The sequence below is a fragment of the Sebastes fasciatus genome, chromosome 5, assembly GCF_043250625.1.
Source record: "Sebastes fasciatus isolate fSebFas1 chromosome 5, fSebFas1.pri, whole genome shotgun sequence".
Classification (NCBI taxonomy): Eukaryota; Metazoa; Chordata; class Actinopteri; order Perciformes; family Sebastidae; genus Sebastes; species Sebastes fasciatus.
The window spans coordinates 4,092,945-4,120,657 of record NC_133799.1 but is presented as its reverse complement, the minus strand read 5'-3'; the positions used below and the strand labels follow the sequence as shown (position 1 = coordinate 4,120,657).

At 40.5% G+C, this 27,713-nt stretch overlaps 2 protein-coding genes across 3 annotated transcripts in view; both read left to right on the top strand.

Moving 5' to 3' along the window:
- Positions 1 to 196: 196 nt before the first annotated feature.
- kif14 (kinesin family member 14) lies at positions 197 to 22,470 on the top strand. Its single transcript, XM_074634581.1, has 29 exons — positions 197 to 1,452; positions 2,398 to 2,652; positions 2,761 to 2,848; positions 3,066 to 3,164; positions 4,007 to 4,059; positions 4,168 to 4,198; positions 4,513 to 4,620; positions 4,765 to 4,881; positions 5,342 to 5,460; positions 5,709 to 5,881; positions 7,810 to 7,957; positions 8,832 to 8,895; positions 9,121 to 9,305; positions 9,411 to 9,513; positions 9,702 to 9,859; positions 9,982 to 10,129; positions 10,411 to 10,557; positions 11,060 to 11,192; positions 11,747 to 11,840; positions 11,965 to 12,106; positions 13,004 to 13,110; positions 14,441 to 14,541; positions 14,691 to 14,921; positions 15,244 to 15,431; positions 15,932 to 16,084; positions 17,126 to 17,248; positions 17,342 to 17,416; positions 19,609 to 19,762; positions 21,212 to 22,470. Exons 1-29 carry the CDS (start codon positions 422 to 424, stop codon positions 21,577 to 21,579), a joined length of 4,896 nt encoding a protein of 1,631 aa, XP_074490682.1. The 5' UTR covers positions 197 to 421; the 3' UTR covers positions 21,580 to 22,470.
- Positions 22,471 to 24,623: 2,153 nt separating this feature from the next.
- The window catches only part of LOC141767364 (adhesion G protein-coupled receptor D2), a 105,938-nt gene continuing 102,848 nt past the window's right edge, over positions 24,624 to 27,713 (top strand). The window contains exons 1-5 of one of the 2 annotated variants that reach the window (XM_074634576.1): positions 24,624 to 24,888; positions 24,977 to 25,013; positions 25,578 to 25,602; positions 26,328 to 26,555; positions 27,014 to 27,655. In XM_074634576.1, coding sequence (XP_074490677.1) covers positions 24,978 to 25,013; positions 25,578 to 25,602; positions 26,328 to 26,555; positions 27,014 to 27,655 — 931 coding nt within the window. In that variant the 5' untranslated portion in view covers positions 24,624 to 24,888; position 24,977. The remainder of the gene's footprint in view (positions 24,889 to 24,976; positions 25,014 to 25,577; positions 25,603 to 26,327; positions 26,556 to 27,013; positions 27,656 to 27,713) is intronic. The other variant, XM_074634578.1, reaches the window with a different exon arrangement.

Genomic DNA, 27,713 nt, shown 5'->3' with positions numbered 1-27,713 from the left:
CACTGAGATACAACCTTTTTACAGCTGGCTTACAGTGTAATGTGGGGCAGGTATGATATACATAACACTACCAACTGTTTTATACATCTATGATTACAACCTTGATTATGCTGCCACCCAGCGGCAGCCTCGGGTAACTACATGTCATGACGTCACGATTTCCGAAGAATCCAGCCAATCAGCTGTCAGTGACGCAGGACTATTTGAAATTGAAGCGGGCGAAGGCGGAAGCGAGGAGATAATAACAAACAAGAGAGAGCTCTGTTACTCAGCTGTTCTTCATTCAAATGGATTTATATTCACTTTTAACCAACGATACTGAGCTGTACTTGCGTTCGTCTTACACATTGTTCATGTAGTGTATTGTTATAGTTAGCTAGAGTGAAGTTAGAGTGTGTTTTTTGTGTTTTTAGCAGCAGTCATGTCGTTATTTAGCGTCCAAGCGAGGAAGCACACAACCTACTATGACCATCTGATGACCACATCCAGGACACCGGGCAGAGACATAACATCTGGAGAGTCTGTGTGTGATGAAGACAGCATCAGGTCGTCTGATAAGAGCCGACAGGTCAACAGGACTTATGTGGTCTCTCAGACTCCTCACCGAGGCAGACTCACTCTGCAGAGGAGGTCCAGGAGGAGTAAGACGGGCTCTGAGACAACTGTAGCTGAAAGCAGCCAGAACAGCACAGCAGCTCCAGAGAAGAGGCTGACCCTGCAGCGCAGGACCAGGACCAGGACCAGGACCCCCTCCATGGATGATAAGAGTGGCACTGGGCTGCAGCCCAAAACGCCGAAAGTCCTCAGTGAACCAAACGGTAGATCAGCTGGTGTATTCAGGTCTGCGAGCTTAAGAGAAGCTGCCTGTAAGAGCAAAGGGAGAGGAACCCCTGTGGTGAGCAGCAAAACACCCTCCTCTTCCTCCACAGGTAGGCAGCTAGAGGACCAGGCCACCACCTTTAAAACCCCTACCAAAAAGACCCAGTTTGAGAAGATAGCAGCCAGGAGAGACGTGTTCGAGAAACTGGCAGGTAGAGACGCTCCTAGACTAGTGGCAGTCAAATCTGCAAGTCTAGAGAGGCCCAAGTTCAGAGCACAACAAGCTGGAGCATCAATGCCGGTTCCAGCTCCTCGGTGGGGCAGCAAGACGCCTGCAGGTGTGCACAAGCCAAACAATGCAGTGCTGCAGGTGAGAAAGACCTCCACCTCCACCTCGAGCCAAAAGGGAGACGTGGTGGTGACCCAGGCCAGGACCTCCATTCCTGCTCCAGCACCAGCTCCTGCTCCAGCTCCAGCTCCAGCACCAGCTCCTGCTCCAGCTCCTGCTCCAGCACCCACCACCGAGCAGCTCCTGTCTCGTCCCAGCGAGGCTCTGAAGCACCACCAGGATTCATTTAAGATGGAGAACAGTGCAGTGGCTGTTGCAGTCCGTGTACGACCTTTCAATGCCAGGTTTGTCATGCAATGTTTTGTCTTAATTGATGGGTAAATGGTGCAGGAAGTAGATGATGTCTGTCAGCATTTAAGAGTCTGGGGCCCCAAAAGTTACTGCTAAGCCTCAGAAAAGTGTTCTAATGGCCATTTTCACATTTTTCTGACATTATATAGACCAAAAATCATATGTTGCAGCCCTTATGAGCTGGAACATAGATATATAGATAGATAGATAGATAGATAGAGGGATAGATAGTAACTTTATTGATCCCGAGTGAAATTCAAGTTTCCAGCATCACAGTTCCATAGTGCAAAACATGTTAGTAAAAAGGCAGTAAAAAAGTTAGTAGTGCAAAGTACAAAAAAATATACTAGATATAAAAATACAAGGAGATGAAGAAAACTGTTAAAAGTGAATATAGTGCAGGGTAAGAGCTTTGATACACGACTGTAAAAAAAAAGTGAATATAGTGCAGAAGAGATTGTTAAAAATGAATATAGTGCAGGGTAACTCCAGTAGCTTAGTCTATGGAAATGCACTGTGTGCATTATTATCTGTCTTGCAGACCGTCCTCCTTTGTCCCCACCCTCCCTAGAGAGGTGTTGTACAGTTTGATGGCTCGGGGGACAAAGGATTTCCTGATATTTGTCTTAATTGTTGGGTAAATGGTGCAGGAAGTAGATGATGTCTGTCAGCATTTAAGAGTCTGGGGTCTCTAAAAGTTACTGCTAAGCCTCAGAAAAGTGTTCTAATGGCCATTTTCACATTTTTCTGATATTATATAGACCAAAAATCATTTGTTGCAGGCCTTATAAGCTGGAATATGACCACTAAACTATATAAAAAAAATTAAAAAATGTAGGTTGTGGAAGTGCTCAGATTTACTATCTGGGAAAAAAAAATCTTTCTGGTATTAAAAAACATATTTCTGAAATAATGTTGGTAAATATTCCTGTTAATAGGGAGAAAGCAGAGAAGGCATTGCAGGTCATCTTCATGAACGGCCAGGAGACTGCTGTCCAGCATCCGGTCTCCAAACAGAGCTACTCCTTCACCTATGACTTCTCCTTCTGCTCCGTGGATGAATGTGACCCCAGCTTCGCCAGCCAGCAGACGGTGTACGAGACACTGGCCAAACCTCTGCTGCTGAGGGCCTTCGAAGGATTCAATACCTGCCTGTTTGCTTACGGCCAAACAGGCTCTGGGAAGTCGTACACGTGAGTACCTTCATTTTTTTTTTGCACTTAATGTGTTCTCCTGATGTGTATTTTAAATTGTAATCTGACAATTGTTTATTTAATTTGTTTGAAATCATTGTTGTTTAGGATGATGGGCTTTGGAGAAGAGGAGGGGGTAATCCCACGATTCTGCCAGGAGCTTTTTTCTAGATTGGCATCCATGGAAAATGAAGAGGTAAAATCTCTTTTCAAAAGATTTACTCCTGGTTAAACGCTCCTCTGATGTTCTTTTACATCTTTTTAGTTAATTCTTTGTTAGAAAACGTTTTAAGGTTTTGCAGTTTGCAGAAAACACTAAGACAAAGATGCATAGACTTGAATGTTTACATGTCATGAACAATCTTTTTTTTCCTTCTGGGTACATAACTGATGATTTGGTTGTTATGTTTCAGGTCAAGTGTCATGTAGAGATGAGCTATTTCGAAGTATACAATGAGAAGATCCACGACCTGCTGGTGTCCAGAGATGAGCCAAGCCAGAGGAGTATGCCTGTAAGTAGTTTGCAACTACTGGCGGCTACATTTCAGATAAACCAGCTACTTGAATGGAAACATCTTGGAGTGCCTTGTAATTCTCTATCAAGATAGCGTGAAACATCTGATAATCACACAATTGCACACCTGCTTAATGCATACAATTTTGTATGGTCATTAGTAGGACTGAATAACCTGAAAATATCTACAGTCAAGTAGGGCTGCACGATTCTGGCCAAAATGATAATCACGATTATTTTGATCAATATTGAGATCACGATTATTCATTGATTTTAGCGACAACATATTTTATTGCACTTTCACATTAAAATAAACAGAGCACTGTTTTCACTTCCATGCTGTGCTACATCCCTGTTGATGTACAAATTAGGGCTGCATGATGTTGGAAAAAACTGACATTGCAATATTTTTTTCTTGCTATATACAGTATATTGCAATATGAAAAAAATACGGGAATCTTCACCCTAACCTTTTGTTAGCTACATTTTAAATCTAAATGCTTCAATCTGGTGCACTTCAAGAGAACAATGAGCAACAATAAGAGCTAGATAAATAATTGTATGCTCTTAATTTAATCATAAACACATTGGTTGTATAGATAATATCTATACCGAAAAACATCTCGATCACCGGCTGGTTGTTTGCTGTTAGTTTAGCAAGTGCTTCATCTGATATGCTGCAGTTTTCTATGAGCAGAACAAACATTTTAAATGTAAATATCACAGTCAATCATGTTCATTAAATTGTGGGCAGCGAAAATTGTGATCGCGATTTAATATTCGATTAATTGTGCAGCCCTACAGTCGAGATAAATAAACCCTGTTGATTTGTGTTTCCAGCTGAGAGTGAGGGAACATCCAGTCCATGGTCCGTATGTTGCTGACCTCTCTGCGTAAGAAACCTTTTAAATTCATTTTGCTGTATTAATCTTCAATGAAGGCCAAAAGAACATTCTTGACTGGTGTGATTTGCAGAGTTGCTCACTTTTATTTCTTCACAGGAATATCGTGAGCTCCTACAATGACATTCAGGTAGGTTGTGACTGCTTCTTTTTGATCCTCTGCCTTTAGCCGATGCTCTTAAGAACAGCTTTGAATAAGTGAGCAAGTCAAGGTTCAGTGTCTGGCAGACTAAGAGGCCACGGTGAAATACAGACATCAACGTTTGACTGAATATTAATGTCTTGAATGTGCAGTGCAGGCTCACCATGGAGAGAAGTGCTGTCTGAGCATCAAAGATATAGCCAAAGCCTGCTGTAGTACAGAAAACAATAATGCTGCTGATAACCACAAGAGGAATTCACACTAAGAGATTCAATCCTAATATTCACGGTGTCCTTCTTTAGGGTTGGCTGGCGCTGGGCAACAAGCAGAGAGCCACAGCAGCTACAGGAATGAATGACAAGAGCTCCAGATCTCACTCCGTCTTCACCCTGATTATGACCCAGACTCAGGTAGGGCCTCTCAACTTTACTGCGTGTCAGACAAAATGTCAAATGAATTCTTCAATATTTATATTTCTGCTAATTAACTTGGGCCGTCATGTGTTTTGAGCTCAGTGTTACGAATCGAATGAGTTTGTGTGTGCTTGTGTACAGACAGAGTTTGTGGAGGGCGAGGAACACGACCACAGCATCACCAGCAGGATCAACCTGGTGGACCTGGCAGGCAGCGAGCGCTGTAAATCGGCCCAGACAAGTGGAGACCGACTCAGGGTACACACACACACACACACATACACATGTTAGTACTCTTCTACTTTGGACTGCAGCCGCAACATTAAGAACATTTTTCACAGGCTGCCACTGTAGAGTGCATGTGCAGCGGCATGATGGCTCCCCAAAAGTGAAGCCAAAACATCTCAATTGCCGGCTGGCTGTCAGTTTAGGAAGCGCTTGATTTGTATCTGCAGCTGAGTTTTCTATGAGCGGAGCACGTTTTAAATGTCAATATCGCAGTGGATTATGTTAATTTAATTGTGGGAAGTCAAAATTGTGATCATGATTAATATTCGATTTACTGTGCAGCGCTAATCCTCCATTGAGATTTTGAAAAGATTTTGTTGTGTTCAGACCCATCTGCTTGTTTATTTGGTCCACCTTGCAGAGGATGCTTTTTGCATTTTCTTAAAACAACATGTACTTCAAAACTGACAATTTGACTGTGTTATTTTAGGAGGGTGCCAGCATCAACAAATCCCTGCTTACCCTTGGAAAGGTCATCTCTGCCCTGTCAGAACAAGCACTAACCAGAAAGAAGGTCTTCATCCCGTACAGAGAGTCTGTCCTGACGTGGTGAGACATCAGAATGCTTGTACACATTTACACAATGTTTTTTTGCAAGCTATCTTTATTATTATTTTATTTTTTAAAATAAGAAACATAAACAAAACTGCTCCTTAGTTCATGCAGTATACCAAAGCTTTGTCTGATATATATATCAATATTTTTTTTACATTTTCTCCAACTACCATAGTAAAGCCGATCTCATTTCCAAATTAGAAGGGTGATCCTGACCAAAATCCCATTTTCCTCTTCCGCAGGCTGTTGAAAGAGAGCCTCGGCGGTAACTCCAAGACTGCCATGATTGCCACACTGAGCCCAGCCGGCAGCAATGTGGAGGAAAGTCTGAGCACTCTGCGCTACGCCCAGCAGGCCCGCACCATCATTAACGTGGCAAAAGTCAATGAGGACACCAGCGCCAAGCTCATCAGAGGTCAGACACCACGTTCAAAAAGCTCTGTTGGACCTAATTGAGCTCTGGGGTCGTATTACAGAAACTTCCAATCTTAAATCTTAAGTTAAGATGTTTCTCAATTTGGTATTACAGAAGCAAATCCTAACTAACTTTATGAATATTATTTTTTCTTACTTCATCCTATCTAATCTCCAGTTAGAAAATCCTAAATGGTCAATCCAACATCACTTCACAACTCAACTTTTTCGTATGTTACCCAGCAACCTACGCTACTTTTCTCTTTTTGCTGAGCTAAACAACCTTGTAACCGTTCTCATTGAAACATACTGAAACATATTTTGAAAAATGGAGCAAAAGCAATGGCGGGCACTTAACTTCAAGACAGTTGAGTTAGAGGTGTTGTGTAGAGAAATCCAAGGATGTTAAAGACATTGGGCTAAAAGATAGCAGACAGTCTGAGCCATATCCGGCATTCAACGGGGCGTTGATGCTATCATAAAGAAAATATATTCACTGACAAGTGATACGAAGAGGAAGATGCTCAAATCATGATATGGCAAACTGAAGTCCACTCTTATGTGCAAAGAGCAGAAGAAATGTGGTGGAAAAGTGAAAGTTAGGACAGCTTAACGGTTATCCTAGTTAGGAGAGTTTATCTAAGATTTTTGGGAAGTTAGGATGCTTGTGTAAAACACTTTTCCTATCTTAAGTTAGGATAGGAACATTGACTTAGGAACTGTTCATAGAAATAATCTAAATCAGATCCTAACCCTAATTACCATCATTCCCAAACAGTTAAAATAGGATTGGCAAGTTAAGAAGCTTCTGTAATACAGCCCCTGGCCTATATGTATTTTGTTATAAACTTTTTAAACCTATTTATTTATACAGCCTGTTTATTTATCCAAACCAAAATACTAGTTTGTTATTGTTTTACTCTGTACTCTATATTCTATACTTGTCTGTTCATGCCTGAATGAGGGTTTTCAGAGATTTTGGCGCGTACACTTACCATGCATGCACATATTGTGGATGTTGCCGGCTGTGAGGTAGATGTGACCCAGGTGAGTCCTTGGCCACCAAAAAAAAAATGTTGATATCAAAGAGATTTTTTTTCACTGTGCTCATGCATATACAGCAGTACAATATGTTTTTCACACAAACGGCACCTGCATGTCCTTATCCATGAGGCCGTGTTGTTTTTTCCATCCTGGCATCACAGATGTGAACAGTATTTGTGCACTGAAAGAAACTCCCAGTACGAAATGATGTTTTAAAGCAACAGAGCATCATCTCTGTCTGTCCATTATCTCCTTCTTCATCTGCCTCTCTTTGTTTCTGTCTCGCTGTCTCTGTCTGCATGTTTCTCTTTCTTTACATGTGAATGTCTATCTTTCTATTTGTGTCTTGCTCTTGATCTCCTTCGCTCTCCTTCTCTCACTCACACCCTCCTGTCTGCCCATCAATCCATCACCAGCTTATGCACTACCCGGTTCAATTAAAGTCTGGCCCTAACCTTGCCTCCGGGCCATATTTATGCACTGTCAGCCGCACATGGCGGCTAACTGTCATGCAAGTATTATTTTTCATAAGATGATTGTGCTGCTCTTTGACATTTTTAGCACTAAGGGGAGCTCTTGCTGTGGATTTATTTCTCTCACATCGCCCGTCAGTGTGTGATACTCAAAGTTCAAATGACTCAAACATTACAAATCAGGTCAATGTTGCTCTATGAATTGTCTGCAATAAGTGACATTGTTGGGTTGTTCACTGACGAAATCAGAATATTTCTGTAGCCTCTATTAAAGTCAAATCCTAAAACACTTTCTGGACTTTTATGCATCTCTCTTGAGATTCACATTTACTGATATTCATTTAAGTGTATATTTGCTTTAAACTCTTTGACATATTTTAGCTTTACAGAGACAAACTTTGTGTGTTTCCAGAGTTGAAGGCGGAGGTGGAGAAGCTGCGATCGGCCCAGATGAGCTCCCAGGGCATCGAGCCAGAGAGGGTCAGGCTGTTCCAGCAGGAGGTCGCCGGCCTTAGGAACAAACTCTGTCAGCAAGAGAGAGAAATGGTTGAGGCCAACCGGTCAGTATTTCTGCAATAATTATAACCGTTTCATTTCATTTATTTGACGCAACAGACCCAGATATTAGGAGTCTCCTTTCTGAGGGGTTCAAAGTGAAAGCTGTAGCAGATTGCATAGCATATGCAGATATGTACATATGTTTGAATGTATTTGCTCTGTTTTCATACGTTCATATTGTTTTGTTTTTTCTTATCTTGCACTCACTGTTTCATATATTCACACATCAACCATTTTGAAATGTGAAAATGGAAAGATACTAACATACAAAGATTAAATTCTTAGTATTAGTCTGTGTAGGTGAGAAAACCCTCATATTTTCCTTTTAAAAAGAAAGAAGGAAAATAAATATACATAGCATTTGGCGAGGTTGATGTTTTCCTTTTTTTTTATAAAATTAGGTCAGTGAGAAGGTTTATAAGTGATTATGGCAGTGATTCTCAAAGTGAAACATTTTCAGATTCATCCATTTAAGTTATGACATTTTATTTATTAATACTAATAATTTATTTATTATTTTTTAAATAGTTCAAAGAATAATATATATATATAATTTTTTTATTATAAATAAATAGTAATAACATAGTTCAGATTACATTATAATCTAGCAAATCCATAACTCTTAGAATCTGCAAATATGTCTTATATAATTCTGATGTAATTATCTTGTGTTGTTTTTTCACATAACCTAAGACTATAGAAAATTAAAAATTAGGCTTGTCAAATTATCCCAAGGGACATACATGGGGGTCCTCGGTATATTCTCCATCTTTTAAGGGGTCCTTAAAATGGAATAGGGGATACATCTGAGACGGGGCAGAATTTAATCTGAGGGGATTACATTTTTTTGTTATATTTTATCTTATGTTCTGGCAGGGCATGGAGAGAGAAACTGGAGCAAGCTGAAATCCGCAAACGTGAAGAGACAAAAGAGTTGCAGGTACATTTTTTGAGCGTAACATTATTGACATTTTTTACTGTCCTACAGTACTTTTGATTTTAATGTGTCAAGGCTCTCGTCTCCTGTGTCCAACAGGAAAATAATCTTTTCATTTCACCGACCATGCTGACCTTAAAAGGTCAAAGTAACAAAACATGAAACAAGCCTCAATAAATATTCTTGTGTCCCCACACTAACGATGTTTTTTTTTTTTTTTTTTTTCAGAAAGCAGGTGTGACATTCAAAGTGGACAATCGTCTTCCTAACCTGGTGAACCTGAACGAGGATCCTCAGCTGTCTGAGATGCTTCTCTACATGATCAAAGAGGTTCGAACCACCGTGGGCAAGCTCAAGTCTGAGTCCAGGCATGACATCCAGCTGACAGGAGCCCTCATCGCTGACCAACACTGGTAAAATAAAAAATAAAAACACTGAAGGGGTTTGAAAATTACAGTGGAAAAAACTGAAGGCATTCAACGTGAACATTTTATATGTATTTCTTTGGCTTGTTTTAGTGTAATAACCAACGTCCAGGATACTGTCAGCATCACTCCCATGGACGACGCCAAGACGTTTGTTAATGGAAACCTCATATCTGAATCCACTGTCCTACACCATGTAAGTAGACCAGAAACTGATCTCATAACCCATCTGAAGTTTAGCATTACACTATGGTATGGAGCAACTTTCTTTGTTCTTATTTGTACTTTGCTCTTATCTAAACTCACCGGTTAAATTAAATATGACCAACCTGTTTATTCATTTTATTAAATTGAACTCTTCTCATCTCTGTTTGTGGTTTCCAGGGCGACAGGGTGATTCTAGGCGGAGACCACTACTTCCGTTTCAACCATCCAGCAGAGGTGCAGTCTGGGAAGAGGGTGTCATGCTGGACAGGCGCAGGCGATGGCCACAAAGACTTTGAATTTGCCAAAAATGAGCTACTCGTGGCTCAAAGAGCTCAGTGAGTGCAAAAGACCAGATACAAATCCCAGTTATACCAACTATCCTGATCTTTTTAAAAATATTTTTTCAGGGTGACATCTATTTGTGAACTCATTTTTAAGCCATCTTTGTGTGTCCCAGGCTGGAGGCAGAAATTGAAGAAGCCCATTTGAAGGCAAAAGAGGAGATGATGCAGGGAATCCAGATGGCCAAAGAGATGGCCCAGAAAGAGCTGTCTGACCAGAAGGCGCAGTATGAGGACAGGATCCGAGCCCTGGAGAGAGAGCTGGTACACACAACTTTCAATTCTTGTTTTTTTAATGAAACACTCTACCTAACATTTGTACTGTATTGGTGGTGTGTTGACATTCTATATTTTTTTAGCTGTACTGCTATTACAGGTATTAGAAGTCAATTTGCATAAAGATGACAAACTGACAAACTTAATATATTGTCTTAAATCGTGTGTGCTATATTGCATTATTACAGAACCATCAAATAGTTCTTGTCATGTATAATCTTTTGTAAATCCTGATTTTTGCAAGTAATGCCAAAATGTAATTTATGCAGACTGAGGAGACTCAGCGGAAGCGTCAGCAGGAGTTTGACCAGCAGAGGGTGGCAAACCAGATGGCAAAGCTGAAAATGGACAAGAGGGAGCTGGAGCAGGAGGTGGATACCCACAAGAAACGCGTCCGCCTGCACATGGAGGCCCAGGTCAGGACCCAGAACAACGCCTGGGAATGTTAAATTTCCTTCTCACTTTAACGAAGTTCACTATTTTAGGTTTCTGGAAAGTTTGAGATTGTTACAGATCTCATTTATTGCCCTCACATTGATTAGCTAATCCCTTTTTTCACGTGTACACTCAGACAGCTTGATCTACATTGAGCGATACAGAGTTGTGATTGGTAGAGCTGCAGTATCGAAGACAAGAGTGTGATATTTCAAACAGATCTTATTTCAGTCAGCCTTCTGCAATTTTTCCCTTTCAGCAGTCCGTCTACTGGAAATCTGGTTTATTCCCGTAACTGTAAATGACATCATCTCCTTCATTTGCTCATGATTCCTGATGATCTAAAACGCTGACACCAGGTTTTATGTTTAACTGATGGGCCATTTGGGATGTGTTTTGAGTCGTGGTGGGGCTTGGCTTTAAGGCGTAATGTCTTGGCCTGGTGGGTTTTAATATTGTGTACATTACCATGATTCACTCCAGGCGATGGAGGAGCATCGTGTGTGTCAGGCGAAGATTGTCGACGCGCTGGAAGCAGAGAAGAGAAAGATCAGCAGAGAGCTGGAGGAGATGCAGAAGAAAAGAGCCTTAAGGGAAAACAACTCCCTCCAAAATGGTGAGTGCTTTCAAGTCACTTCTGAGCACATGTTGGAGCTAGGAACCACAATGACAATTCACACCATATAAGTGAAGTTCCAGATGGGTGGGTTTGTCCTTTTAAGCCAGAAACATTAGAGTAGATATTGCCAGGACACAATATAAACACTGGACTTAACATCAGTTTAATGGGAGCAGAGAAGAAGGCCATGGAACATATCTAATTTAATAATTTATTGTGATAGGGCTGTGCAATTAATCAAATTACAATTACAATTGCGGCTTCCAACGATTACAACGAAAACAAGATAATAACAGACATATATAAAAAGATTATTGTGCCACATTCCGTTTCGCAATGATGGTCTCATTTTGTCTTGTGTTATAAATCCAGAATACCCATTTGCTGTGTCATCACCATTCATATCTATCTATACAACCAATGTGTTTATGATTAAATTGTTTACTAGTGCTACCAAATCAGGCTGAAATGAAGACCATCTAATCCAGATGCTCTTTGACTCGGGGTTGTTTGTTGTGGTGAAGTTAATGTGTTTCATTTCTGTATTTCAGCCTCTCCTCAGTGGGATGCCATGAAGTTGTCCCTGATGATCGAGGAAGCTAATAAGATCAGTGCTAAACTTAAGAAAAACACAATCTTCAGCAGGTATGGAAATACAAGATTGGGCCACAGTTATAGCATATGACATGAATTATTAGACGGGTTACAAACCCATCAAGAATCAATAAAGCTATTGAGGTCAAAATCATGTGACTCTCCTCTGTTGTAGACACGAAAGCTCTGAAGATGAGAACCTGGTGCAGGGTGGTCCGCTACAGGTGCGGGTTCAAAACAAAAAGCTGGGGATTTCCACTTTCTGGAGCCTGGACAAGTTCCAAAACAACATCGCTGCCATGAGGGAACTCGATCAGGTCTGCCTTAAATCAGTTCTGCCTTTTCAAGTCATCACTTTTTAGAGTTAATGAAAGTAAAGAAGAAAGTCTGACGTATCTGAGTATTCCCTCTAATTAAAATGAAACTTAGAGTAAAACAGAGCTGATTCCTGATGTGGAAACAACCTGGACTTTTGTTATGATGGTTTAAACCAATTATTAATATAAATACATTGGGTGCCACAGATGTTCAGTGGGGAGGACCCTCAACTCACAGGAAGGTCCTGGGTTTCCTCCACCTGAATTAAGACTGGCAGATTAGATGAAATGGAAACTCCACATTGCCATTAGGTGTGAATGACTTAGCTCTGTCAGGCGTTGTGTTTGTTCAGGGTGTTTCCCAGTCTTTCAGCTAATTTTCTTATATCGTCTCAAGCTACCTCTGATCTTTATAGAATAAGGGATGCAGAGAATATATGGTTGGATAGACAGTTTTAATAGAATTTTATTGCACCGTATTATTGGATATTGTGTATAGAGTCAGAATGATCATGGATGTAATACAATCAATAACATATTTATACCCTTAAGGATCTCATAATGATGAAGAAGTAGCAGCAAAATGCTTGAATATTCATAGGGAATGTGCATACTTGCGTATTTAATTTGATCAGTACTCTAATAAGCTGATGTTTGATGCCTGTTGAGTGAAGCATATTCAACCAGCCAGCCTGTCTGTTCCTCATTCTGCATACTCAGTGTGACATCAGCTCTCAAGTGCAATTGCCAATTGCCCAGGCGTTTGACCTTATTTACAGTCCAGAATGGGTTGTTTTATGCCCGACGGAGGGATGCTGCCTCACTTTGCTGTGCTTTTCTCATTAAGCTGAGTAAATGAGACTAGTGGGCATGTCAGCAATAGTTTACTCTCCGCAGGGGGATTCCACCTCTAAAGATGACGATGTGTTTTATGACCCTGATGATGAGTGGGAGCAAGATATATCGGCCTCCTCTGCTTCCACCTCCTCCTTCTCACGCCGAAGGTAATTATCCAGCTCTTCCTCTCTCCTCCTATCCATCAATCCCCTCGTACCAGCACATTACCTGTTCATCAAATTTTGCTTAACTTAATTGGTATTCTTATCCAGTTACTTGAAATGTGTAAGTAGGTGTTCAAAACACCTGGGGGAAGTACAGGACTGTCTCTCTTCAAGTGTCCACCTTACTGTTGTTTACAGGGTTGACACTACTTTAGCCTTACAGTGTGTGGGTGTTAAACTCATAGCCCTCATGCTCAACTGAACTCACAGCCTCTTGCCCTCTTTTAATATGAACAATGTGCCAGGCAAAGCGATGTAGTGTATATGGAAAGTTGAACGGTACGTGAATGGAACATGGAAAATATTTTTTTGTCAAACTGTTTGGAAGATTTTGGTTATTTTCACAAAGTCCTCCTGGTTTCCACCAATGTGATTTACAACCTGGCACATATTCTTTGACATCCAACACATCCTTCTTTCTCTCATGAAAATGCTGATGTGAAGTTGCTGCCCACAGAATATTTCCTTCTTTATTATTTTTTCCTCTGTTTATTAATTTCATTTCCATGAAGGCCAGGCCAGGGGGTTTAGAAAAAGGAAAGGGCACCGACCGGTCCCTGTGTTTCTCACTCTACAAACCGTAACCCAAACACACACACAACTGCGGTACATGCAGAACCCCCAACATTTTCCCTTCACATTGTTGTTATTCTTGTCATGGTGCTCCTGGTGGTGCCTGAACTACCAGCAGACACAGCCAAATGACACATGGCACAGGCTGTGTGGTTGCTTCATCTATCCTCTCTCTGACTCCATTAAACCCATGCCCCATGCTTATGGCCACAGTCCAAGCTATTTACTCATCTTCTCTCCTCTAGATTGTTCATAATAATGAAAATGTATTCTCCTGCTGAACGCATTTAACCCCACATGAGTTAAACATGCATCCAGGCAAAATAACACCAAACTCATGTCTAAATGTGCCCATTCAGGCACTTTAAATCAGATAGGGGTTTATACAGTCCATCTCCAATTCCCTCATAATAATGTCAGCAAAAAAATATGGCTCTGAGATCCAGTAAGGAATCCATACAAATGAAAAACCTAACAGGCAGTGCATTTAAAAACATATTGGCACAACAAACTGGCAGACAAACGTGGAGCTGCAATGAATATAATGTTTTTTTGCACTTGATTTTGTAAGAAAGCGAATACACTGGATCAGCGAGTCATTCTGAATGAGAGCATCAACACGCCTAATAATTAAAAAATATAAATATTAAATGTTGGCAGGATACTCACAGGGTTTTGTTTGTGGTTTGTTTGGCATCAGGAGCAGGAGCATGTTGAAAAGCAGGAGAATCTCAGGGCGTCTCTACGAGATCCGGGTCCATCCGATTCAGAGCCTCCACAGCAGCTCCTCACAGTCTGCTGGTAAGGCAATGAACAAAATGACGTTAACTGCTGTTAAATAAAAACTGGGTGCTACACTTGATTTTGCGAAAAAAGCATTTTTACTATGACAGTGTTGTAAGAATGACGTCATGTCGGCACACCCCAACTCCTCACTGTGTCTGTCCCAGGGTTGATGGGTCCTCCCAAACCGCCCTCCACCCACTCCAGCAGCTCAGACTCTGCCGTGCCGGGCATCTGCAAGGAGCTGATTGGTCAGTCAGTGGCCCGTCTGCGTGGTTGTAGTGGAACAGAAGAGAGCATGGCAGACAGGTTGGCCTCTGATCTGCACTTGATGTACGTGGCAGTCCAAACCATATCTGACCTATATGACGGCCTGGATGATGACAGCCAGGAGAACGGTGAGATTCAAACTGAAATTTGTCTTTTATGAGTAGAAATCTTCTGTCTCGATATAGGTCATTTCATATCGATAACGATATATATATCACGATACAGCATGTTTTCTGGTAATTCAATATTATTTTTCTATGTAATTTTCTGACATTGCACCAAAAAACTATTTGATTTTATGCCAATTCTTCTATTCATTCAGTTTAATAAACTTGAATATTTTAACAGAAATTGTCCAACTAATATGCAGACTGATCTAAAAGGCACCTTTATTTTTCTGATTTACTATGTAAATGAACCAAACTGTTATTGTGGCTTTTTCTCCTGCAGTGTTTGTGTGTAACTTGGTGGCACAGACTCAACTGGTCAAGGCCATCACGGCCACGGAGAGTGCAGTGTTTGTTACCATGCAGTGGTTGGCCAGCGCTAAACCCTCCTCCGGCCGGCTCTACACCGTCGCTGAGGAACTCAAGAGCCAAGTCAAGAAGATGGGAGGATTCTTCCAGCTGCTCATTCAGGTAAACACCAAAAACACCACACTGCATTAAAGGCTATTTATCGACATTACATTGCTCTTTTTGTGGCATTTTCAGTATACAAATTAGTTGAAAAGAGTGCACAATCTGAACTGAAAAATGATTTTGAATTAGTGTCGTTTGGACAGGTTGTGGCTGATCAAAATGCAGAGCATTAATTGATGTGTCTTAGCTCTGAGCTGTTTGTGCTCTGTCTATGGAAATGGCAAAGCGGAGGGAATTCTCAACCTTGAGCCCCAAACAGAACATGAATATATGGAAAATACATCTAAATTCCTTAAACCCTAAACACACAATTTTCGTCTCTCTCCTGATTTTTCACATTCTCTAGCATTTTCATTTATTTACTGACCCTTCAGATTATGTGACCATGACCATGTTGTTGGCTTGCTTGCATTGATTTACTGTTAAATCAATTTTAATTCAACCTGTTCCTCTGTTTGTTTTGTGCTGACTTGATGTTGAAAATGTTTCTCATCTAGGGTTGTGAATCCGAGATCACATCAATGGTGACGGAGGCACGGAGGAAGAGCAGTCAGTGCCTGGATGCAGCGTTGCTTGCACTTGGCCACCTGGCGGCGATGACGGGCATGCCGCTGAACGCTATGGAGCGAGGCGCCCAGGCCACAGGCAAGGTAACACCACCATTAATACCACAGCAGCTACTATCTAGGGTCCACTGTAATCAAGCCCCCACTCGCCAATACTAGAGAATGGAATATTAGCTGTGTGGATCTCAGAGCAAGAAGCTGGGGGGGTTATTAAGATGAATAAGGATACAGCATGGTTGATTTGTTGATGTGCAAATGCAGTGGTATCTCATATTATGTTGTGTAAACGCATGGTAAGGAAATGTGTAGAATTGTCTGTTAAAGGTGCAAGGCATTCAGTGCAAAGGGGGCGGGGAAGGACATGATTTTATTCTGTTCAGTTATATTCACACAGTGATTAGCATATCTACACACATTTGTATACAAAGATAACACAGAGAGACTGCCAGAAACTCACCTGCAGAAAATCCCATTTTAAAAGACTCCCAATGCTGGAGATAGTTTGCTTGACAGCCAGGGCATCTCTGGGAACTGCTACATGAGACGCACTAATCTTGTCGGTTAACGGTTAATAATTGGTTAACGAGGGTCGGTTATCGGTTACGAAATTATTTTCAAATTTAGTATCCCTACATCAGCGTGATAAGAACTACCTAAACTGACAGAAACCATCTTTGGGAAAAATGTATTTGACGCGTTCTTTGATTTTTTAGTTTGGCCCATGTCCCATCCGCTAACATGGAGGAGGCGAGCTTTATGACCTATACTGCAGCCAGCCACCAGGGGGCAATCCAGATGTTTTGGCTTCACTTTTTATGTGTCTTGGTCACCATTCTTTTAAAAAAAAGAAAAAAATAATCTAAGGGATCTGAATCAAGCTTGATTGTGTTATGACACAAGAAAATACTATTGGCTAATATATCGTTCTCAGATTTTTTTCTTACTCTCAATATCAGTATCTGCCTCAAATATTTAATATCTTTTTGGCTTTACTTCTCATTCTCTGTTTTCAACCTTCAGAGATATCCTGTGTTGTGTTTGTTGTATCTTTTAGCTTTTGGTGATTGACTATGGAAGTGTTATCAAACATATGATTTATGTTATTATATGATTATATCTTTTCAGCCATCATTTGTCATGTGTCTGCTGAGGGGGACCAATAAGGGCGTTGGCTCTCTCTTAGAGGAAAGCTTCACCATCACCAGAGAGATGCTGAGAGAGGCTCAGCTGGCCTACCCCAGGAACCCAGTAAGAGATCATACTAAATTTCTGTAAAGGTGTAGGTAAATATTCTTAAAATGAGGTGTCATTGTTTATACGGTAATCCATCTGTGTTTACAGATCCTGCAGAGCCTAAAATCCAAGGCGCTTGACTTGGCCCGTGCTCTGCAGAACTACATGCATTGCCATATTACGGTGAGTTTTCAGTCACAGACAGCTGCAAACTAGAAGTTATGATAACATTGTAAAATAAAAAGAAAGGCTTCAAATTTCTGTGCATCTTTTGAAAGTTTTGTTAAAGTTTTAGGAAACTTAATTGTGATATTTGCAATTACATGGGTGTTAATTGTGTTGGCCCTCTAGACATGTCATCAACAACTCCTCAGCACTTCCCTTCCATACTTTCTCCTTTTTATTTCCTGGTGCCAATGTGTGATTCTGAACAGTCATGAAGTGCAAAATCAATTCAAATATGGACTAGTATGTTGCATTGCTGCATTCGTTTTGATGTGGGGTTGAGAAGTTTATTATGAAGGTAGTCAGACTTCAGAGAAAGCTATTCTTCCACCAGTCAAATGTAATTACTAACTTGCATTTATTTTTTTCAAAATAAAGGGATTTTTAATCTTGTATTATAATTCCACATACAAATGAACTTAATCATTAAAAATTGTCCTAATTAAAGATTTTTATTAATGGCATTAGCTATCAGCTATCTGCAGCTTCATTACAAAAACTACTGGTATTTGTTTGGGTAAACTGGCTGAAAGACAGAATACACGCTCAGCAGAGCTTCCCTGGATATGTAAATGTTAAAAACAATCTTCCATCCTGACACAGACTTAAATGTTACAGATTAATACCCCCACACACAGCCGCCCCGTTAAAGATGCCACTCAGCCTTTATTGCTCCTGTAAAGCTCAAAGCTCTGGAGGCTTATCTCTCTGCAGTCGCCCCTTGATGATCGTTCAGGTAATGAATGTGTTGAATGAAGTGGCATCAGTCACAGCTAACAGGCTTGTTTGCCGTTATCTTAGCCACACAAACTAGCAGTTTTTTTTTGTTAAAACCAATCATTGACACATATAGGGGCATTTTGACGCCCACAATGTTATTGTAGTCAAATAAACCTGAGTTATAGCCTGAGGCAGCTACTCGGGACACGAGACTGCACGTGTGCGTGGTCATGGATGTAAATTAGTGGTGCGAAGGTTCAACAAGCCCATGGTTCGGTTTGTATTGCAGTTTTTGGGTCACGATTTCGGTTCGGTTTGTTCTGCTCATTAGGGAATAAGGCAGGCTACTTAATGGTCAAGTAGGGCTAGATTCAGATTTTTGCCTCTTCTATGTCTCTGACACCTCATCAAATAATAAGCAGGCCTGTATTTAATGGTGGTTCAACAAGCCCACGGTTCGGTTTGTACAGTCATTGAACGGAGCAGTTTTGCATCCATCCATCCATTATCTGTAACCGCTTATCCTATTCAGGGTAGCGGGGGGGGGCTGGAGCCGATCCCAGCTGACATTGAGCGAAGGCGGGGTATATCCTGGACAGGGTCGCCAGTCTATCACAGGGCTGGTTCGGTTTTGCATCCCGGATGTAAATGCAACTGTAAATTATTTTATAATTTGCAGCTCTTCAGAAAAGGACGATTAGTGATTCAAATGTTGGTATAAATGAGAAAAAGTAGCCTTTTCAAGAAATTATGGAATTGTCATTACATTTAGTGAAAAATGCAATTATATGAATGTGTATATGTAATTTTATTTAAGCAAAATGTAGGGACAGAAACTACTTAAACCTGAGATTTGATCATTAAACACAGGAAATTGTATTTGCAGTAGTTAAAGATGTTCAAAGTAGTTGGCAGACTAGTATGTTTTTTTTTTTTTTTTTACATGTTCTGCTGTACTGTAGTGAACTGGGAAGGAAGCCATTAAGTTTATGGAAAAGAGGTTATTAAGGTTATTAAGGTTTATTAGGAAAAGAGCACATCACCATGGAAGCCCCACTCATTCAGTGACATCATTTGTGTGGGTGTATGTGTATGTGTGTGTGTGTGTGTGTGTGTGTGTGTATGTGATTCTTGAAGTGGCATTAGGCTACATACAGAGTTTGTAACTGACATGTAAAAGGTCCCTGGTTAATATATGAAGACCAGTCGGGAGCATGTAGCTGGAGAATATTAGGATATGTTGGTTTGTTGAGTTTTGGCTCTGTTGTAAACTATTGAGTAAGTGTATTTTTGAATGATTTGTATATTGTCCAATGGTATGCTCTTGTATGTTTTAGTGTATTTTCATGATGTTGGTTGTTTTTCATTTAGTCCTGTTTATTTGCTCCGTCTTGTATTCATTGTTTGGGTGTGTTCATGTTTTCAATCAGGAGAGAGAGGCTGACCCAGAGGACGGGGAGGAGGAGGAGGAGGAGGAGGCCTCAGTTTCCCATCTGCAGAGACTGAGGACTACAGCGACCAAGCTGTTCCAGCTGAACCAGGCCATCAGACAGCTGCATTCCTGTCTGTCTACCGCCCTGCGAGGTGACGCTTCTGACATACACACAGCTAAAACTCTTATCCAGTATAACGTACATCGTACAGCAACAGTATACATCCCTTTGTCAAAAACAGAAGAAGAAATAGTTTGTCAGGAGCCAGAGACAATTGTTCTTGGTTTTTGTCCTTCACTATTTTAATTCATAAAGATTATTTTTTAAATGCCCAGTTACAGTATAAAGCAACAAACAGGCGATTTCAGGAAAAGCTGAATTATAATTATAAACCTTAACTAATAATACATCACTGTATTAGTTATGTACCAACTTAAAGGAACAGTGTGTAACAGTTCGGGGGAACTATTAGCAGAACTGGAATATAATATTCATAACTATGTTTTCATTATTGTATAATCACCTGGAACTAAGAATCCTGTTTTCGTTAGCTTAGAATGAGCCCTTCATATCTACATAGGGAGCGAGTCCTCTTCAGAGTCCACCATGTTGCTCTACCATGTTTCTACAATAGCCCACCCAAACACAGGCTCTAGAGAGAGCCTGTCACATTTTTACATTACCTGAAAGCTACCGTAGTTCTCCGACACGCTTGTGAAACTGCGGTAAAGTGCTGCAGAGTGCAAAACCGTGATACCGCCAGCCGCCGTCTGACTTCCGTCATCGGTATGTGTAATGAACTGTTATGTTGTGACGTGTGGGTTCATTGGGTGTTTTATAACAGCTTTGCCTGCGTCTCAGCCAATCAAATCATATTAGGTTTTCTATTATGGCATAGCATTCTGATTTGTGTGTCTTTGAACTATAGTTTTTGTTTTTTCATTTTCATTGCAATGATACATTTTGATAGACAAAGGAAAGCAATCCAGGCATTCCAAGATACGAAAACAAGTGGCAACGAGGAAGGAAATATTCTAAAAAGCCTTTATTGTAGTGGCTAAATCATTAAAAAAGCCAACATGTTTCGACAACTGTAGGTCTTCGTCAGGGCATTCAACAAACAGACAAAGCGGATGTGGGCTCACCTATATATGGTATCGACAACCAATGGGAGGCAATCACATGACCACCATAATACTACAAATTATTACAAAATATCATGAAGAAATAGCACAGAAACAATTATTTTATGTACATCAATGAAAGATACTCCTAGTTTTTAACATAGGCTGTAAAACAAACATGGGAGCCTATACAGAGCGAAGAACAAATATATACATTTTACTTGTTTACAGAAAGCATGTAAAGTCTATATCCTCGTTAAGACCAGAATACTTTAAGGCATCCGATCGATGGATCTAAAAAGTCTCCCTCTGATAAAGTTTTTGTAACCTGAGTGTCGCTCTCATTTACATTTTCGTGGTTGGTTAGCTGGCAACATGGACAAAACCACCCTTGGACAAAACCACCCTTAGCCAAAATGAACCAGACTATTGTTATAGGTGTCTTTTCCACTATCTGACTGTCATCCTTGTTCCAGGAAAAGACCGGGACTCCAACCTCGTCAGCTGCAGAGAGCAGATCTCCTCCTCTGCCAAAGCTGTTGATGAGCTCATCACTGGTCTGTCCAAGGAAGAAGCATCGACGCCGTCCCTGCAGCTTCCCTTTCTCGAGAGTGTCATGGCAGCACGAGACGAGCTTCACTCTGCCCTGCAGTCCCTGTCCTCCTCCTCCTGGACCCAGCAGGAGGCCGGAGAGAGCAGAAGCTTTACCGCTTCAGATAAGAGCACAGAAGATGAAATATTGAGTAAACAGACTCACAGTGCTGTTAGAAATCAAGTCGTGAGTAAGATAGTGTACGTTCTCCCTCCAGGTGTGTCGTCCAAAGATAGCCTACACTGGGTGTGATTTATATTCTTTATGATGTGCTCACATCATGTACAATTTACTGTAAAAATGACATGCTGATATAGAGAAAACTTCTGCTGTTAACGACGAATGGGTCGTGGATATTTTCTTTTTTACACTCCGGTATGGCCAACCTGGCATCACACAACAAACACTGCTGGTTTATTTAGTGTTGCCATCCAAGTTGCTAAAAGTAAGTTGTACTCAAATACAACCAACTCTGTTTGCTAAATGTGGGCAATATCTGCATACTATTTTTCAATTATAAATGTGGGCAAACAAATGAATTCAATATGTGGACTCTTCAAAATTGCTATCATTGTGTCACTTCTGATGTGGTGTAAAAAGCTCTGCTCTCAAGATGTGCTGTAGGCATGAGCTTTAAAGTATTGGAACTTAAAGGGATAGTTTGGTTGTTTTTAAGTGGGGTCATATGATGTACTTATCCATACTATGTGCATTACTTACAGTAGATGGTGGTTGGCACGCCCACAGCATCAAGAAACAGACAGCAGCACCGGCACCGGAGTAAAGCAGTACAGTGCTGTAGACGGGGATGGCAGAAAAACATATTTTAGCCTCCTAAAAGAAAGGCTCACCTAAAAATTATATCTGTTTAAGTGTACGCTATATTTAAAGAGAGCATAGATAAGTTTCAGTTCAGTTCCCTGTCGGAAAGGAGAAGGAAAGGGCTGTCTGAAGGCAAGATAAAGCATTGAAAATAAAGGAACAGTAATTGGCTGTAAGGAGAATGCTGACTTATGCAGTACTGTATTTTTTTTCAGAGGCCACTAAATTATTCTTTGTTGTATTCTTTAATTAATTCAAACATGCAAGAGTTCAATATCCAGCAGCTCAGGTAGTGTTTTGTAAATAAATAATGACTTACTCTGTGCTGTATAGGATTTGTTTCTTGTATCAAGGCATTATTTTGTTCTCCCATTTGCATTAAGATTTGTGATGTTGTATACCACGCACTGCAACTATCTGCACTCAGGAGAGACTTGTATACTCAGTGTTTTTTCTTAATACATGTAGGGTTTTATGTCCTCTTAGTCTTTTGTATCACTTTGTAACAATTTGGTATGTCAAAATAATACAGCAACTTGTACTTCTGTAATAAACTCACGTGGCTTGATTTGACAAGGAACCGAACCTTTCATATTGCTGGTCAATATTCAGTCAACGGTGGACTCCTGGTAAGGACCTACAGTATAATGAGAAGATTTGTATTAGTTGTGAATTGACACTGGAATACAGCACAGTATACATTGTAAGTGGGAAATATTAAACATGTGTATCAAAGCATGCATATACACATTCCTTAAAGCTGCAGTGGGTAGAATTGGAGCAAATATGATTTTAAAGAGTTGTTTTTATAAAACGGTCACTATATCCTGACAGTAGTGCATGAGACGGGTAATCTGAAAAAAAATCATGTGCCCGTGTCCTCCGGTGCTCCTAATGGCATCTTTAAGATGTCACAGACTAGAGGAAAACAACCAATCAGAGCTGATCTGGAGCCTTGCCGTCTCTGAGCAGCTGTCAATCACTCGGGAACTCTGAACAAACGGTCAAACTAGGCAGCGCTGATCAAATATGAATCAATATTCTGTTACTGTAATTCCTATTTCTCAAATGTTTTCTGAAACATCTAGTAGTGTACTGTTTAGATGTAAAAGGAGAAAGTTTGTGACCTGGCAGCCATGAGATCTCTTGAGGAAATACCAAGCACCGCCCACCAGCCAGAGCACAGCCAATAGGAACGCTCAAAAGGAACGCTCTCCCTCTGAAATGATCTGTGATTGTTCAAAGTCTCCCGTCACTGGCTAGATTTTTTAAAGCCTGAAAACAGAGCTATGAGGAGGTGCAGAAGTCTAGTTATCTCTCAGAACACTTGAATTACAATATGCTGAAAGGATATTATGGAATTTTTGCCCAATGATGCCAATAAATTCTGCCTACTGAAGCTTTAATTGGGTAATTACCTTTTAGTGAGTAAAATACTGAAGTCATATGACAAAAGTCCACAGATGTACACATACATGTTGACCTCTGTAATAGCTTGAAAATGAATCTCTACATTCACCTTACTGTTAATTTATAGGAAGTTAAATTTTGATTATTGTATTATTATTAATGGTGGGGGACTCCCTGTATACTATTTCGGAACTACTGCATCAGACTAAATCAGGTGTCAGCAGCCTTTACTATCAAAAGAGCCATTTTAGGCAACAAAAAAAAATGTCTGGAGCCTCAAAATATTTGAGCGTTGTGATGAAGGTAACACAGTTTATAGTCTAAGTATATTATATAAGTCTAATGCAGTAAGGGGCAAAGAGCAAATGTACTACGGAATATTAGGGCCACATTGAAGAAAAAAAACTGAGATTTCGAGAATAAAATACTCGTAATATTATGAGAAAAAAGTCCTAATGTTACGAGTATAAAGTCATAACTTTACGAGAAAAAAAGTAATATTACGAGAATAAAGTCCTAATATTACAAGACAAAAGTCGTCATATTACGAGAATGAAGTCAGAAGTTTACGAGAAAAAAGAAAATAACACGTAAAATTACTACTTTATAATATTATGACTTTATTCTCATAATATTACAACTTCAACCGATTTATTTTTTCCCCTCAAAGTGGCCCTAATACTCCGTCGTACCGTCGTACCATACACCTACAACAATGATACATAGAATTGAAATGTACACAAAAAAACAGTTGTTTATTTCCACAAATTCTTTTAATAATCCACTGGAGAGGGGGTAAAGAGCCGCATGTGGCTCCAGACCCGCAGGTTGCTGACACCTTGACTAAATGGTCCCAAACTTTATTATGTTAGAAACTCCTGGTTGACACACTTTAACTCTAACACCATCAACTTGATTAATAGATTCACATTAATTTGTGCATTTAGTGCAAAACTCGTTGAACTAGACCCCCCGGCACCCACTCAAGGGCCCCTGTAGGTCCTTGAACCCTACTTTAGTTAAATCTACTCGCTGCAGGTTACACCCACTCCTCCTCTTCCTCCTCCTCCTCCTCCTCGCTGTCTGCAGCTTCCTCGGCAACCTCCCTTCATGCTCTCTGGAGTCAGCTACCACCAGGGTTTCTTCTCTACTTTAATGACGGTCTGCTAGATCACCGCTGAGAAGAAGAAAACCTACTTTAAACTTTACACTTAGTGGATTAAACACACAGAAACCCGTCGCTTTAGTGGTTGAATGCTGCGTTCACAGACACGACGCGATTGGAATGAGAAGACGCGCAAAAAGTTTTTATCAAGACGACTAATTAAGGTAAAAAAAAAAAAAAAAAGATTCGTTTAGCTTTTTATGCTTGATCAAGATAAGAATACGATTAAATTACATCCCATGCTTTTTTCAGGATGCACTGGTTATTGTTCCCCAATATAGGCCTGCTGGTAAGTAGTTTTTATATTATCATCAAACACGTTATGACTTTTTCAGAGTCCTTATGGATGTTTGTCTGCCTTTGTATTATATTTGTGGATGTGTAAATATGCCTTAATGCACGTTGTCTGATTGGACTAAATGCATTCATTTTCCCTGTTTTTCCTTAAACTAGTCATTTGTGAGATAGAGAAAATACTGGCTTCTGATTGGCTAGAAAGTCAATTAGAATCATGGGTTTATAAAAGTGTTCTAAATTACTGTGCCAAGTAAAATTGCAGGCAATTAACTTTTATTTTGTGCTGCAGATAGTTTACTGTTGAATTAATCATGGAAATCATTTAAAGACATTTAAACATAGCCTGTTTTGGTTTTCAATATTTGGTGCAGGGCCTGACAATGTATGGTGAGGTGTTCTGTTAGAAAACAGGCTTGTTCTTCGGCTCTACCTAGTCAGTTAAGACCCATATTGTATTATCTTATTAGTAAAGAATACCAGCTAATGCTAGCCAGCTTAGGTGCTGTCCTTCATACCTTCAGCAAATGAGCTAAACTTCTAAATACTCATGTTTCAGGTTTGTTTCCACAGCTATATATCCGGTAAGTCACTTTTTATTTCATTTATTTCTTTTAATAAGGGGGTCAACTTGCTAGATGAAGCAGACTAACTAGCATTGGCATAATTACACATTTTCTCACTTAACCTCTAGTGGTATCTCTAGGGGAACATTGGTTACTATATCTGAAGACAAATTCAAGTTGAATTAATTTGTAGCTCACTAACATAACACGTTAGGTGAACAGAAAGTGATGACATCGTGGCTGATGCCTGATTTTATGCACTTTTTTTGCTAAAAAAAAAGTGCTTATGCCAGGTTGAGGTGGAAAAGTTTGAATACTGTTAAGAACGGGGGTCACTAAAAGCTTAGCTCCACTGAAGAGACAAAAAATGGCGGGACACAAAAGTGTCAGATCTGTGTGGGCTGATGAGGAGACTGTAATGTTCTTCAACATGAAATCAACTCATGCCATATTTGTACATGTTTTCCACATTGTTTACCATCTTTTGAGGTTTGACTAATGCTCTTTTAATTATGTCATCTTGTGGTGGTGCTGCTCTACCACTGGGTTTAATCCAGATGACAAACGTTGATTATGGGATGAAGCCCCAGATATGATCTGAACAGGATTAAGATGTCCTTGGGACGTCAGAAACAAAATCAAAACAGACAGACATTTTAGCCTGATTTTTTTGTTTTTAACCAATGCTGTCTGGGGTGTCTCTCTACTAAATCTTCTAATCTTCTTCTCTCTTTTTTGAACAGCCTTTACACTGGGAACTAGAAACCGGACATATGATGAGTCTTACTATGAGTATGTGCCTGATCGCCTGCAATGGGACAATGCAGGAGATCTGTGTAACCAGCGCTTTGGGGCCTTGGCCACTGCCTCCAACCCAGTAGAGAAGCAAGAGCTGACCAGCTTTTTAAAATCCTTGAACATCTCTCACCCTGTGTGGATTGCCAGGAAAGTCATGACACGTACAACAACAAGTAGGTTCAGAGTGCAATTTGTAACAATTTATACATAACATAAGCACAGCACCCTTTTTAGCACCCCTTCTTTTTACATAGTAGGCTCATTGTTTTTCTTTTCCAAGACACCTTTCAGCCTACTCACTGGCTTAATAAAAGGGGAATAGAATATGAAATGGGGCTGACAATGCTGCCATAGTTAGTTAGTTCTTTTATTGACACAAAAATATAAAACATTTGGGTCCAAACAATATACAAAACAAAGAAAAACATATATAATATGCACAATAATCCCATTAGTAAAAAATAGAGAAACACTCATGCAACACTCTTAGCCACAGTGAATAAATGTTTCCCAAGTGTTTACAGTTCACAAAGTGGAATTTTATGATTAGTTTCCATCTTTTCCGAGAGCTGTGGAAGGATTTTCCTTCATAATAACACCTCTTCCTTCTCTGTGTGGGGTGAAACCAAAGGTTCCTCCTCGGACACCCTGATTCTGGAGTTCACTGAGCGCTCGGACAGGAAGCATGCCCGTCTCCTGCGCAATTTCTCCTCCATGGATTCAGTGACCGTTTGCACCCGTCTCCGCTTCGATCCAAATTTCTCTGGAGTTTCCACCATTTTTTCTTATTCCATCCAGTCATATATTAATGAGTTCCAGCTCCGTGTGAAGCTGACCAAGAGCAAGCCTGTGCAACTGGCTCTGCTGGTCCATGGCATTCATGGACCTTACCAAGAAGCCTTCGACCACGACGACTCCTGGCACTCTGTGTGCGTTTCTTGGAGCCAGAACGGTGGACGCTGGGCACTGTATATTCATGGCCTTATGGTGTCAAGGGGTGATGGATTAAGTTCTAACAGCATTGGCCCGGATGGCCGTTTCATTATTGGACAGGAGCAGGGCACCTTTGGGGGTTCATTTAAGAAGGATGAGTCATTCTCAGGGAGCATCACAGAGCTGCACATATGGGATCGGGTACTGAACAGCAGCGAAATCTACACCATGGAAAAGTTGTGTTCACCCATTTCCTCTGGGCTGGTGTTCAAGTGGAGTGAAGCAGCCATGGAAATAGAGTCATCCCTTGCGGAGCCGAGGAGAGACAGCCCATGTCAAGGTACATTTGTTATGATGCACCATGAGGACGGGAAGAGGCTGAAGGGTTACCAGAATCT

Excerpts from the sequence above, each read along its gene's own strand:
- kif14 (XM_074634581.1), top strand. The coding sequence starts at position 422 with ATGTCGTTATTTAGCGTCCAAGCGAGGAAGCACACAACCTACTATGAC. Across the intron at positions 8,896-9,120 it reads AAGAGACAAAAGAGTTGCAG|AAAGCAGGTGTGACATTCAA; the intron begins GTACATTTTTTG and ends TTTTTTTTTCAG. Across the intron at positions 15,432-15,931 it reads TCTTCCAGCTGCTCATTCAG|GGTTGTGAATCCGAGATCAC; the intron begins GTAAACACCAAA and ends TTTCTCATCTAG.